Genomic DNA, 15,573 nt, shown 5'->3' with positions numbered 1-15,573 from the left:
TGTGGCGTTTTCCATGGACCCCATATGTTGTTTGACATAACTCATAGTGACCGACAGATAGGGACCATCTCGGTTACGTACGTAACCCTCATTCCCTTCTGGAGGGACGTTATGTCCCCATGCCAAATCCTTGACCTATTCGCTGTTGCCTAAATATGTTCTCGGATCCTCAGCTTAAAACCTAATGAGTGGATGCACCTGTCACCTATTTATTCCTATTCATTTATAAGGGAATGGCTCAGGTTTGCAAAATCCACTAGACAATTTTCATTGCAGTTTTTTCTTAAACTCAGAGATGATTTGCCTCCCAAGTGAAACTCCATATGTCGTTTGACACAACGTCTCCATTCCCTCCATCAGGGAATGAAGATTATGTACTTAACCAAGATGTTTTCTGTTCTCATGTCAGATATGTATCTGTATGTATGCATGTACCAAGAGCAATAATAAATAAAACACAACAAATCCCTTGTGTGTCCACATAAAAAAGGCAAATGAAGCTGATTCTATCATTACAACCATTTAAAACTGTGGCTTAATCTGACAGTACTATGGTGCAGTGGTAGTATGAAATAATACCAAGGAACTTTGATATGTACTTTTTTGAATTATTACCATGTTGTAGAGGTACTTGTAGATTTTATCGTGTTTTAATAGATCCTCATAATCCAAACTGAATCAGAATCTGATTCAAACCATTTGTGACCTGTCACGGAAACCAGTGACACAAGTCGGCAGCACAACTTTCAAGCAAAATGAGAAAGAATTTTTATTCAGAATTGGTGATTTTTAGTTTTTTTAGTGTTTAAGATAGCAGTATTGGTATATTTAAAAGCGTACATTTTGAGGTTGAAATCGGCTTGTTTTTCGGAGATTTTAGCACGCAGTAGGGACGTGTCATTGTCTGTGTGTATTTCCATACTGGATAAGCAGATTTTTTGTTTATTTTTTTATTACCCCCGCCCTCCAAGGGAAGCGTGGCTACTTATTATGCAGCACTCCAATAAGACTGAATAATATCCCTAATCTACAACTGAGTGAAGATGAAGACGAGGAAGAATGTATCGGACTGGCATCAGACGAGTTGGACCGTAAGATATCAGATGTTATATTGTTAGTAACATTTGATGGGGATAAAGACATAGAAATGGGGAAAATCCGTAACTTTGACTGCAAATGCTACACAGGGAGAAAAGAGAACTCTCTGCATGGGAGACAGTCCTGTAGCCAGCTTTCTCCAGACATTATGTACAACATACGGCTGGATTCTTTAGCTGTGGAAAAAGAGTGGCAGGACATGCAAATTATTGGACATTTAGAGGCAAACAGACACAAAGTGCAAACTTCGGAGATGGTTACATCCACAAAGAAGACCCCGACAAAGAGAAAGTGTGCCCGAACTACTTATTTCATTGGAGGCAACGAGATCTGCAAGACTACTTTTCTGTTTCTTATGGGTTGAGTTTCCATAAACATCAAAGTTTGTCGTGTTGTGTTCATTCTAAGAACACATACGTTATCTTATGTTTAGTCCATGTTTAGACCTTCCCTATACCTACCTATTGTTAATAGCTAGCTCAGGATCATTTTAATTGTAATCGTTAGCATCATACTTTGCATATTATACTATAAATACACAATTATAGTTCATTTTAATTTATCATAGTTGATCATAACTAGATATGAAATGGCATGAAAATTTCATTTCATGAATATAGTGACCAAAATGATCACGGTTATTAAAGAATCCTGTTCAAAAAGTCCAAATGCTACACAATGAAATTAATTCACCAAGTTTTATGTAGAAAACCAGCAAATAACAAATACAATTAGCATCAATATGTACTTTTTGTTTACATAAGCATTAAAATAATAACATTAAAAATGATGGCCAGATCTTAAGGTTCAAATAGAACAAGTTCAAATAGAGTTTTGACAAAAAAGGTTTTATAAAAAGATAAAACTCACATATTTCAGCCTCTAAATAATTTTTATAAAACTCAAAAAAGATAAATTACTGACTTTTAAAATGCACATTATCCTTTATTATTAATAGTATCCTTTATATTAATAACAGTATTTTTCCGTTGCGTCTGTCGTTGCTATGCAACCATGCAGCTTTACAGGGGGGAGCGGCACCGGCACCCCCTGAAATTCGATTGGCCATCCCAGGTGCCCCCCCCCCCCCTATAAGATGTCTTGTGATTGGTTCATTTTATGGCCAATCATTTTATAGACTCTACTGAAGTTCGCGATTCAAAGAAGTACAGCCGCAGCGTCGTCAAAGAAACAACCGCTCGTCGTGGACTTGGACTTTTACTTTATCAAGTGTGGGAAGTCGAGACACTAGTGATGGGAAGTTCGGATCATTTTAGCCACTCAAATCTTTTTTCGATTCATTTCATTCATTTTAGCAAAATGTAATTAAAATGTTACGTGTTACTTCCCCAACACATCTAGTACTTATGCAAACATTGATCACACTACAAACAATACAAAAATAAAATGCTATAAAGATACAGAAGATTAATTAATTCTTTACCTGGGTCTTCAGTCTGTGATTAACTCACCTCTTGTCTGACAAGTCTTCGGGTTCAAATCATTCCTTATCCTTAATCACGTGACAGCCACATACGTTATTTCTGACATTTCTGTCACTGTGTTTTTGTAACTGTTTCTTGAGGATCTGTGGTGTGTTATTATTTTATAAATAAATAAAACCTTGTTATAAATAAAATATTGATTAATTTGTCTTTTTGACTGTCTATCAGTAAATAAATACTAGGCTATATAGTAATATAATAATCCAAGTATTTATAGCCTAGTTTAATTTTTAATCCAATTTTGAGTTTGCTGGTATAATAATTGCTTAAATTGTTCTAATATATGTATAAGATGCTTGCTCAAAAAGGACATAATGACATAAATTAAAAGCAAATAACATTTTGAATCCTAAACAAGTAACACTACAGTTCTATAGTCTAATCTGAAGGGTGAACTCAAAAGACATAAATCATACAACAAGGTAATTTTTGAAGATTAGAATCCACTGTAAAAAAAAAAAAAAAAACATTCAAAGATATGTCGCTGTCATAGAGACGACTCGTTCTTCCCTAGTCACATTAAAGATTTGAATCGTTCAAGAACGACACATCACAAAACACCAAACAAAGAGCTGGTAGGTAACCTTTATGTATGGTTTAATATGTTTGTATGGTTTTCTCAGATCAATGTTTTTACCCCGTCAGGCTCTGCTCGCGTTGGTCGTGGTTGATTTCAATCGAATGTTTAGTCAACGTTTAATAAAACACAATAAAAGTAAAATACGCTGGGCGCTATCAATCAATAAACAGTCATGGTGATTTGCATATTCTGTATCAGTTTATTTTGTGACAGTGACCACATAGCAAGATTGTACCAAATGACAATATGCACAGAATGTTCCATAATAATAATTGTATGATGACCCATTACTTCTTAATGCATGAGAGTAAGTCAGTTAGATAGTCAGTTAAATTGTCATTGTTTTTTTTCTTTTTTTGAGATTGAGAATAACAGACACACATAAGTGTTTCTTTTGAAGGCAGGGAAGAGAGCAGTGCCAAGCCATGAAGTAAAGATATAGGGAGTTTCTTTCAAATAAAAAAATTATTTATTCTCCAATGTAACTAAATTAATCAAATTACTGCATTTGTTTACAAGTAACTTTATTCAAGTTAAAAACAATTAAATCAATAGGATTTACGTAATATACTGTAGAATTTAGCGTTTTTTTTTTTTGGGGTCACTGGCGGCCACCCCATTCGCAGGTAGTGCCCCAGCATGGCCCCCCCACTGAAAATGCTCTAGACACGCCCCTGTTTACAGGGGGTATGGTTTATCTAAATGAGATGTAAATGAGCCCTATTGTCACTCCCAGCGGGTGAGAACAGATGAGAACTGCACAATCTTTAGAGGCCGTTTTCTCCCTTTTGAGCAGTGCAGCAATTGTTTACGTACCGAGTCTATTTTTGCTGTTCTGCACGCGCTGAATTAAAGTGACAGCATTGTTCGCAAAACATGCATACTAATTAAAGCCTACTGTGTTTCACATGCAGCACATGGGTTTTTGGCTAGGTTTCAAACAAGAAAAAGAGCACCTTTACATAAACAAGGCAACATAATATATGCACTTCTATGGAAGCAGTAAAACAAAGTTTATTAAGACCTGTGGGATTGCTTGTGATATTCTTGTGAATTTGAAATATTTGTGATATCCTAACAAGAACATTAGGCTAATTGTTGAGTTTAAATATTTTGCTGCTTGCTTGAGCAGCTCATTATACAAACCTAGAAGTCATATGCGTGAATAATGTTGTTTATATTTATTGAGTTTAAACTAATGTCTATGATTATGAACGATTGTTACTGTTCTGTGATAGTCACAATGCTGAAAAATATTATTATTATTATTTATTTATAATTTTTTGTACATGATTTGAAAGGAAATTAATGAACAAATGTTGTGTTTGTGGCCCAAACGCCACGGATCAGTAGCGGACTACAGACGCGTCCTGTGTGAAAGCACAGTGAGTCCACGCTGCTTCTGTACCACATATGTAACGCACTGCATACGCACTGCAGATGGAGTATGTGTGAAACAGGTGTAATGTCTTCCTGGGTTGTCTGAATCTCCCTAAAAGCTGTTTCACACTTGTTGGTCCTATTGCTAGTGGTTCTTTGCAGTTTACATTAAACTACTGTAATACCTTCATTAATCTAATTTACCATGCAATGATACCTTTATACCTTAGATCATAATTGTCTGTTGAATGCAATGACATTGGCAAACCATTGAAAATCTTTTAAAACAATTCTAGAAACCATTTTGATTTTCACAAGTTTTGAGTTTTAATACCCCAAAGTGGGACTGTTTGAGGCAGACAAGATTTAAGAACCCAAATGTCAATCATTTGGAATTTATTCATATGGAATATTAATACAAACACTAACTGAACCAAAGGAGTCAATGTACATGACCCTATCCTAAATGACAATCTAAACCCTTGCAGTGCTCCTCAGAGTCCACATTTACATGATGTAATGCCATTTAGACTGTTGGATACAAGTCTGCTGTGGAGCCTAAAATGATAAATGTGAAACACAAATTAAACTCACAGATGTGGACTTAACAGACATGGGTGTGTGGCAGCCAGTGTTGGGGAGTAACTAGTTACATGTAACGGCATTACGTAATTTAATTACAAAATTATTGTAACTGTAATTAGTTACAGTTACTAAGAAAAAATGAGTAATTAAATTACAGTTACTTATGAAATTTTTAACGATTACAAAGGGGATTACATTTGAATGTTTACACAGATCCACATACAGTTTTAACTGATTTATTTCCCAAATTGCACTGACTATTCTGAGACATACCGCCCTAATAATTTCCAGGATGCGGAAACACAGTCTGGTTCGTACACCGGGAGAACCGGGACAATTCCCGGTGACCTCGCAGCCGATTTTGCCCCACTATTTAATATCATTATTGTATAATTGCCTGCCGAATGTACTAAAGCGATCATTTGTGAATCCGCCATTTGATAATTAAATCTCTAATAAGTCATGAAGTGTTAGTCATGACTCGCGCGCTCTCCGCGCCTCAGATCAGACTCCGAGTAATCATAGAGAGAGAGAGAGAGAGTGAGAGAGTGTGTGTGTGTGTGTGTGTGTGTGGACTGTGGAAGCGCACAGCTGGAGCAGAGAAGCAGAACTCCTGTTCAGGGTTTCAGGTCAGTTTCATCTGTAAAGATGCTTTTTTGTCTTTGTTTTTTTATTTATTTAATCAAGCAGCAGCACGTTGCTCATCAGTCATCACTCAAAATACTATATAAAGGACATCATTATTATCTGTTGTAATGTTACAGTAGTAATTTAGCTGAAAAAAATTCCGATTTTTTTTATAGGTTTAGGGGGAGCTACGACAGACAACAACACAACCCTTACGGAAATTAACATTTTAATCTTTAACTATAAATCCAGAGAAAATGGTTACTATTGTTTAACAGTGATAACTAAAAATGTAAAATTATTTTACAAATGTATTTATTTAAAAATAAATACAAATCCATTTGCAAAAAAAAAAAAAAATTTAAACAAGGTTATTTGACTTTTATATAGGCTAATAAAAGCATGGTTAATTTTTGTAAGGGAAAAATATGACTCGTGTACAGTATTAGGATTTTTCTATAAAGATATTGTAGTATTGTAGAGAGTATTGTATTGTAAAGTATAGTTTTGTTCAATCTTGAGTATTAAAGTCATGAGAGAGATGGATAACAGGGCAAAATAAAGAGACTGAAGAGAAAAATGGAAGTGAAGGTGCAGTTCAGGAGAGAACTTTTAATTATTTTGCATGTCCCCAAATTAAAGATTTAAAATAGATAAAAATAGTTTTGTCCATGAATTTGTTTGTATGAGTTTGAATTTTCCAGTCTGATTTTTTTTCCCAGTCCGCCCCTCCTGTAAATTAATGGCAAAGACATGGTTTCATTTTCTACACATAGGCCTACTAGTGTTTTCAATCTCTGCTGTCTCAATATAGGAGTACATGAGCACATAAACATAATTTCTAGAACTGCTCTGTGTCACTTCATGTGCATTTTACTTATTTTGAGAAAACTATCATCATATACAGAGACAGCAGTTTCAAAAAAACACCAATGTTTCAGGAGATTAGTACACAGAATACGTCACATGCTTATTAGATAACTGTATTTAAGTTGATGTATATGCTTTTATTTATTATTCTTTAATTTTCACAAATTTAGAAAAGTAATCAAAAAGTACTCAAAAGTAATTAGTTACATTACTTTAATAAAGTAATTGAAAAAGTTACACTACTATTACATTTTAAACAGGGTAACTTGTAATCTGTAACCTATTACATTTCCAAAGTAACCTTCCCAACACTGGTGGCAGCATAGTCAGCAGTAAGCAAGACTGTAGGTGAACATTAACTGTGCCATTTGGGACAGGCCACAGTTTGTTGCTCAGGGTTCTTATGGTGGACTACCTGTCTCTTTCCAATTCATTCAGCGTTTTTCTAATTCTTTAAGGTGTCTTCTTAAACATCATCTCTGCATGGCCGCTCATGCACTTTACTATGTACAGTACATTTTTCACCATCCAATTTTTCCTTAGATTTGTTAGATTTAGGCACAATTTGAGTTCGATAGCTCTTATAGTGTTTCCCAGGTTAAAAATACTTTAACTATGTATAAACATGGGAACAAACTAACAAACAGTGGGAATGTCACATGTGGAGAAGATTGCTTTGAGGAAAATAATTTTATAATTAACATGCATATTAGTTGGGTAAAGTAATACATGGCACAAAACAAGAAATTAAAATTGGTGTACACCCCGTTTTCTCCTCTATTAAGGGGCAACCACAGTACTTTTTATGTGACCTTCAGTATGTCATACAGCACCTCTCTCTTCACCTCAGTATTCCTGTATGTGTGTGTGTGTGTGTGTGTGTGTGCATGTGGTCTATCTCAATGCAGCACATAATGAGGCAAAGAGAATGTGAAAGCAGCATTCATCAAATAATATGCCCAGTGAGTGTGATTGGTTCTGTCATGGATCAAATCTGGTATGTTTTTCAGGTGGCTGATGACTGAAGGGTCTTAGTGTATGTTAGTTATAGGCTTTATTCATGAATGGTGTTTACCAACAAAACATATTCAAACATTTCTAATGCAATGTGCACTGTAAATCTGACTTCTGATTACATCCATTATCATCATAGTTTTTTTTTTTAAATTGTATCACAAAATAACAAATTATTTTGGTTGGCCAAACTTTTATTGAAGCTAAACAATTAAAGAGTAAACTAATTAGATGCAGTCAAGTTAGTGTGTCTTATCTGCTGTTGAGGGATTGTACATTAGCTTAATCTTGAGCGATTAAACATGACTGACAGCTAACCAAAGCTCTTCTGTCTCCAGGTGCGTGTGTTCCCTTACCTGATTGGTCGGGAGTCTGCCTTTGCTGATAATCTGAAATGGATGGCCTGCGCTAATAAAGGTTAGGCTTACTCATTTTTCCTCATGCAGCTCTGTAAACATTTCCTCATCTGATTGATGAACAGTGAAAGAATGACCTGATCTCCACATGTGAAAAACAAAATAAAAAAAAAACAAAACCTACATTCGTCTAAAAGTTCTCTTTTCAGTTCGCACGCGGTTCAGCTGCAAAAAAAATGTAACATCTACACCCATCGTAGCTGCCGGCGAAAACGCAGAAAAGAGCCAGTTATGTTATTATCAGGACTACTCACAATGTGCTTGGTTTCAACCTTGAATTTTACATACAAAGCTGCTTTAAAAAGCAGTAAAATCCATAACATCGGATGGCGAATCCATGACCCGACAAATGTTTGTCTTGAAAGTAATCATTTGTATGCCACCTGGGCAAACTTTGAAGAACAGTACAACCGCCCACTTTCTGACCAAGAATGGATGTGCTTTCAGGCACAGGAGAGAGAGTTCAGGAAAACCCTGGATTTTAAACTAATTAATGACAGACAAACAATATAATTCACTGGAACTAATTCGCAGTACTAAACTTATAACCATCTTATGTGGAGTATACTACAGAAATGGATCTTATACAGCAACTCACAGAGATGAGAGACCATTAGGAATACCTTTGCTAAAATACACCGTAAGAATCCTTTGGAAATTCCCCCTCTGTAAAGTACTCTCACCGAGGCCCGACTCAGAGACGCTCACTGAATGGATAAATCAGCAGCTGCGCTTCGTACGGGAAACCATCCAGCCATCGCTCAATGAAGCGACAACAGTATGAGAGAACCCAGAGTGGTAAGTGAAAACGAACTAGCCTATCTTTGTGAACACCATAGGAGTAAGGCAATAGATATAATTCTAAACAACAGCACTTACCCAGAACCCCTTTCTGCGATAAATGACATGAATAAAGTTTATGAGTATAAGGTCCCCTATGCTGCAGACGGAGAAGCAGGTTTCCTCGGTTTCCGGAAGAAACCTAGCAGAAAACTGGATACCAGAGCTACGGGATTCGGAGTACGTTCGGATTGGCCCGATCTGAATGATTTGTGCAGCAATAACAACATAGAGCTGAACTGGGCACATACTGGCGGGGAGCAGGTAAATATCAGTCAGGGGCAGATTATGGATCCAAATGTGTATGCTGAGGCATCTATACATCACACTGGAACCAGTGAGAGGTTAAACAGCCGGACGTGCAGGTATTAAATCCTCCAATAGTTTCAAGAACAACAGTGCGATTACTGGGTTAACCTGCACCTTCAGGGGAAACTTGCATGCCTGCAGAGCACGGATCATACAGTCTCACACTCTGCATTACAAAATTCAGCCATCAACGAAGATATCTTAAAATTTGTTATTAAAGGTGCTCTAAGCGATGCCGGGAGTTGTAACTTCTTGTTGACTTTCAAATTGTTGTCAAACAAAACGGAGGCTAGCTAGACCCTCCCTCCTCCTCATCCGTGCACTACCCCCCAAACCCCACCCCCAAATCTTCTTGTCGGTTATTGGCTGGAACAGTTTGTTATGTTTTGTGGTGCGGGTGAGCCCAGTTTGTTTTTCTTGTTGTTTGTGGAGCCTGTGGTGTCTAGAGAGACCCCGTTTTTTTACAGTGTGTTCAGGGGACAAGCAGCTAGCGGATAGTGAGGAGATGTTTGCTGGATGTGGCAAAAAATGTTTTGGCCTTAAAAATGTGTGACATCACTTAGAGCACCTTTAAAGCTCGGCTGCAAACTCTCCCGACAGTGGCAGTGTGTGGTTACACGATCAAACTGATTATTCTTATTTTTGGTAGCTTGGGACATGTGCACAGATTATGTGTCAGAGGCTTGCAGATTGCTGGACTGAGTAAAAAGTGAAGTGACATTCATTCAGCCAAGTATGGTGACCCATACTCAGAATTTGTGCTCTGCATTTAACCCATCCGAAGTGCACACACACAGAGCAGTGAACACACACACACACACTGTGAGCACACACCCGAAGCAGTGGGCAGCCATTTATGCTGCGGCGCCCGGGGAGCAGTTGGGGGTTCGATGCCTTGCTCAAGGGCACCTAAGTCGTGGTATTGAAGGTGGAGAGAGAACTGTACATGCACTCCCCCCACCCACAATTCCTGCCGGCCCGGGACTCGAACTCACAACCTTTCGATTGGGAGTCCGACTCTCTAACCATTAGGCCACGACTTCCCGAAAGACCTCTAAGCAAACAACCAGATATTGTTCTGTGTCAGCAATCATAGGCAGTCTGCATGTTTGGAGAAGACGATGTCACCTTTATCCATAGCCTACTTATTAATGTGGTTGCTACTTGCATTGTCTGTATTGTCAGGTGAAACATAATAGGCTCTTTGTGAATATTTGGATGCTGTGTTGTTTTAATCAGTATTTGTCATTCCAAATAAAATAATCAAATGTGTGTGTGTGTGTGTATGTGTGTTCATGTCAACTCAACCACACACTGCCAGCACATATTTCAGTTCAAACAATTTGTAAAAGTGCATGTCGCATCCGATTACCCCTTTAGGAACTAATATGTAAAAGCATATTAAGATATCTTTAAAGGTGCCATCTGTCATATCTGGCAAAAAAATCAAGTCATACTCCACATTCCATACCAGATGGGGGCAGTATGCCTCAATAAAGTGAATTGGTCTACTCTAGAGTAACAAAAGAGAAACGGCATAGTCTCTATGCTCCGCCCCTACCTTCACAACAATCCTAGAGCATAGGTGAAGCCTATAAGACAGCGGTTCTCAATTGCAGTCCTCGCGCCCCACTGCTCTGCACATTTTGAACGTTTCTCTTAGCGCTTCAGACATTTGTTCTATTCGAACATAAGTGCCCTGCGAAGTGGACATCACAGGATATTCAGCCATGATTCCAGTTCGAAGTGAACGTAGCTATATGTTCCAATCAAAGTGCATTGAAGTGTGCAAGACGTGAATTTAAATTGTATTGATTTACAGAGGTATATGATGTCATAGTTGTCCATGTTTAAAGATGCTGCACAGCACAAATCAGTGATTGAATGTTTCGATGTGAGGTAAACTTCAACAGATTTCTCCTGCTCAGAGAGTAGGGAGCAATGAACATTTGAAAAACAGTTCATGAACGGAGTTTATTTCTAACGAGCTGATTATCTGAATCAGGTGTGTTAACAAAGAGAAACGTGCAAAATATGCAGAGCAGTGGGGCGCGAGGACTGGAATTGAGAACCGCTGCCATAAGAGGACGTTTGGTTATGTCAAGTGATTTTGAAACATGACATCTTCAAGCTACTCCCCTTCACCTTTCCCAGTGAATATGTTCATATTCGTTTTGTTCATATTACATTGAGTTGTATATACACATTATTTGAATTAAATTAATTTGACAGGCAGCATTCTGTCAACATCATTGGTCAACATCAGACAGCTGATGTTGACCAAGCTAGCGCCAACCAACGTAACCAGAGCTGCCAACTCTCAAGCATTCACCGTGAGACACACGCAATTGACTCTTTTCACATGCTTTCACGCCACACATCAATTTTCTCACATACAGAAAAACCACGAAGCAAAGAGGACACGGAGACCAACAGACTAGTTAGAGCAGGTTACTTATGATATAAAAAATGGGTAAGTTATAGCTAGCTAATTATCAAACTCAGCTACGGTTAGCCATCGCTAACATTAGCACGTTTATAGAACAGCCTTCGATACATTTCTATGTTATAACTTCCTGAAAAAAAATACACAAACATATAAAACAAACTTCTAGCGAAATACTAACAGCATCTAACTTACCAATCCAAAAGAAATGTTGCAAGTTCGGTGTCGAACCTCATTTCTTTCAGGTCCATCAGTTGTCTCCAGCGATTGAAAGCAGTGCCGATGTTTACTCTGGTTCAGCTCCTTTTCTTATCGGATTTGATTTGTGATTCCGAGCGCGGTTGTTTCCCTGTAGCGGGTGGTGGTCTCTTGCCAAGGGCTTAAGTCATCCTTCCGCTCTCTTCCCTGAACTGAAGTAGTGGGCTGTACTTTCCACATGATTGACATCAGGTATAAGTACGCCCACAAGCCGTGCGAGTTATTCGTGTATTGCAGGGTGGCTGGTGGTTATGTTGCCCGCATACCGCCTCCCATGGCCGAAACTGGTATTACGACACCTGTCGGGCCGGGGCTAGTAATGCTACTGCTAATTAAGGTTGATATCTCTGCAGCACTATAACTTGACATTTTTTTTAATGACATCATCGCCCTTATTTCTTCTCATACTTTTGATGTCAATGTCAATGTCACCTTTATTTATATAGCGCTTTAAACAAAATACATTGCGTCAAAGCAACTGAACAACATTCATTAGGAAAACAGTGTCAATAATGCAAAAATGAGAGTTAAAGGCAGTTCATCATTGGATTCAGTTATGTCATCTCTGTTCAGTTAAATAGTGTCTGTGCATTTATTTGCAATCAAGTCAACGATATCGCTGTAGATGAAGTGTCCCCAACTAAGCAAGCCAGAGGCGACAGCGGCAAGGAACCGAAACTCCATCGGTGACAGAATGGAGAAAAAAACCTTGGGAGAAACCAGGCTCAGTTGGGGGGCCAGTTCTCCTCTGACCAGACGAAACCAGTAGTTCAATTCCAGGCTGCAGCAAAGTCAGATTGTGCAGAAGAATCATCTGTTTCCTGTGGTCTTGTCCTGGTGCTCCTCTGAGACAAGGTCTTTACAGGGGATCTGTATCTGGGGCTCTAGTTGTCCTGGTCTCCGCTGTCTTTCAGGGATGTAGAGGTCCTTTCTAGGAGCTGATCCACCATCTGGTCTGGATACGTACTGGATCCGGGTGACTGCAGTGACCCTCTGATCTGGACACAGACTGGATCTGGTGGCCACGGTGACCTCGGAACAAGAGAGAAACAGACAAATATTAGCGAATATAATATTATATTGATGCGTGTAGGTAATTTTTTTAATATTTTTACCTCAATTTTTGCACATGGCACCTTTAATGCCTCTTGAATTACAGGAATGCAAACCTCAAGGGAATAAATAATTGCTAAAGTCAACAGATTTTACTAATAGACCTACTAATTTCTGTAAAAATAACATGGTGCTGCCATCTTTCTGAAGTTATTTTACCCCCTTGTAATTTGACTCTGAATCTCAGGTGAAATTTTTAATTTTGAACCCCCTCTACAAAACAGACGATTACTTAGTAAATATACAATACATCCATTACATTTAATATTCTGGCTTTATCCTTCTGTAACAGATGAAAAAAAAAATAAACTGGGGGGACCTCTGGTCTAGTACACAACCAACCTATAGTGATAAAACAAAAATAAAATAATAATCTCTATAAATAATTTCATATTTCTCATTTCAAGGCCATTCTCAGATGTCTGTCTGTGTGATGTCACACAGACCCAGGCTACTCCCACGATTGTTGATTGACACTAGCATTTTACCTTAGACACTGTCATCAGTCCACCATTGTTTCACCGCCGGAGCAGATGTAGACAAGAATGACTCCTAAACGATTGAGGTGTTCTGATATCGGATGTAATAATGAACATAACAGAGCATACTCATTTACTCCTGACATCTGAGCCACTGAAGATGCAGTGGATTACTTTTGTTTTTGAAGGGACCCCTTGATCTACATAAAAGCGTCTCTGTTTGCACAAATCATTTTTGATCCAGTTTCACCTTCAGAACTGAGTGTAAGGTTTTTTGCTAACACTTTCTAAGCTCATATTTATAATACATTATAAGGGTATTCTTAAAGCATTACAATGAATGCATAATGCATTATAAAAAACCTTATAATATGTTGTATCATCTCATGAATATTCATAAAAACAGTTTTAATATATTATAATATTTACTTATTTATGGTTATAGCTTTTAAGAGTATGATGCTTTATGTCACAATGAACATGTTGCATCCGCTTTTACAATGTATTATATTTCTCATAGAATAATGTATTATAAGTCTCATATCTTGCCATTTTTCCTTATGCTACTTTACTTAAAGCGGTCAAAGACCACTTATAAGTAATAATAATAATACAATGATCTCAAACTGCCGTAAGATAAAATATCAGATCAGATGGATGTGTAATATGACACATTTGCTTTGAACTATTTTTATTGTAATATCAGTTTAAATTATGATGGTACCCTTTAGACAGCTGTTGATAAGTAACTCTGCAACTACATATCAACTAGCGGTCATTAGAGTATCAGTATGTCTGCTACTTTAAATATATGCTAAGACTTTATTTTGATGGTCAACCAACAGATAAACTGATATAAGTGTCTTTGCAAGTGCTTCAACTTATTTTACCATAATAGATTCAACCATTCTTTAGCATATGATAAATGGCTCATCACCTCAAGGAAGAGAGCGAAGGGGCAGCAGAGCTCATTAGCATTTAAAGGGACATGCACCGAAACGGGTCACTGTGAACAGAGCTGTGTTTGACATGGTAAAAAGGGTGTTGTTTTACACTACCATTAAGACCCTAAAGAATCATATCAATTTGTGGAAAATGGCCATCGGATGACCCCTTTAATTAATAGGCACCACCTGCCTAGATCTGCTACAAGGATATTCCTCTACAGCAGCAGCATGTTTCCTTTTGATTTTATGATCTAAGCATTTAGCAGCAGCATCACAGCAGATCTGGTCAGCCGAGACCAAACGTATACACAGTTTATTAACATTATTAAATTAAAAAGTATAATGTATCCCAAGAGTTGTCATGACTGAAATAATGTTAAAACTAGACACATCTTGTTTCCCTCTATCAAAACAGTTGCATAGGACATACCTATCCAAGTGCCATAAATATAATTTTTAAGAAATCAGGAACAGCATCAAGTGTGTCAAGGGATATCCAGAAACAGCAACAATACCAGGCAAAGGTCGGGGCAGCTGGCAGAGAATCAAAGTCGGTATACACAATCCAAAGTCAAACACGGAAGAAACAAACACTAGGAAACCGCTCAGAAATTCCAGACAGAACTAAACAAGACTTCGCAATGTGTGTGTGGATGAGTGCAGCCTTTATAGTGTCACTGATGGGAAACAGGTGAGATTCAATAATGATTTCCTAGGCAGGGATTTATGGGAAATGAAGTCCAGGGTGTACTGTGTCATGTGAAAGTCTGTGTGGTGAATAAACGGATGTGCAGTGACAGGATCACGGCAAATATCTTTATATTATCCTATTTGCAAAAGATTTTAAATAATTTTTGATTATTTTTAGACCTATTTTTGTATTTTTATTTACTTTTTTTAATAACAGTTTTGGGTGGCAACACTGTGTTGCTGATACTTGAACTGACAGTAAATAAGACCATGCAAAGGTTATAGCTGACAGGATACTACAGGTGCTTCTCAATAAATTAGAATGTTGAAGAAAAGTTCATTTATTTCAGTGATTCAACTCAAATTGTGAAACTCATGTATTAAATAAATTCAATGCACACAGACTGAAGTAGTCT

The 15,573-nt window shown here is 37.6% G+C and overlaps 1 protein-coding gene across 2 annotated transcripts in view; it reads left to right on the top strand.

The window, feature by feature from the left end:
• The window catches only part of cacna2d3a (calcium channel, voltage-dependent, alpha 2/delta subunit 3a), a 243,042-nt gene that overhangs the window by 121,345 nt on the left and 106,124 nt on the right, over window positions 1-15,573 (top strand). For both annotated transcript variants that reach the window (XM_059503008.1, XM_059503007.1), the window contains exon 12: window positions 7,998-8,076. In XM_059503008.1, the coding sequence (XP_059358991.1) occupies window positions 7,998-8,076 (79 nt within the window). The remainder of the gene's footprint in view (window positions 1-7,997; window positions 8,077-15,573) is intronic.

This window comes from Carassius carassius, chromosome 21, assembly GCF_963082965.1.
Source record: "Carassius carassius chromosome 21, fCarCar2.1, whole genome shotgun sequence".
In the NCBI taxonomy this organism is placed as follows: Eukaryota; Metazoa; Chordata; class Actinopteri; order Cypriniformes; family Cyprinidae; genus Carassius; species Carassius carassius.
This window is presented reverse-complemented; position numbering and strand designations above follow the sequence as displayed.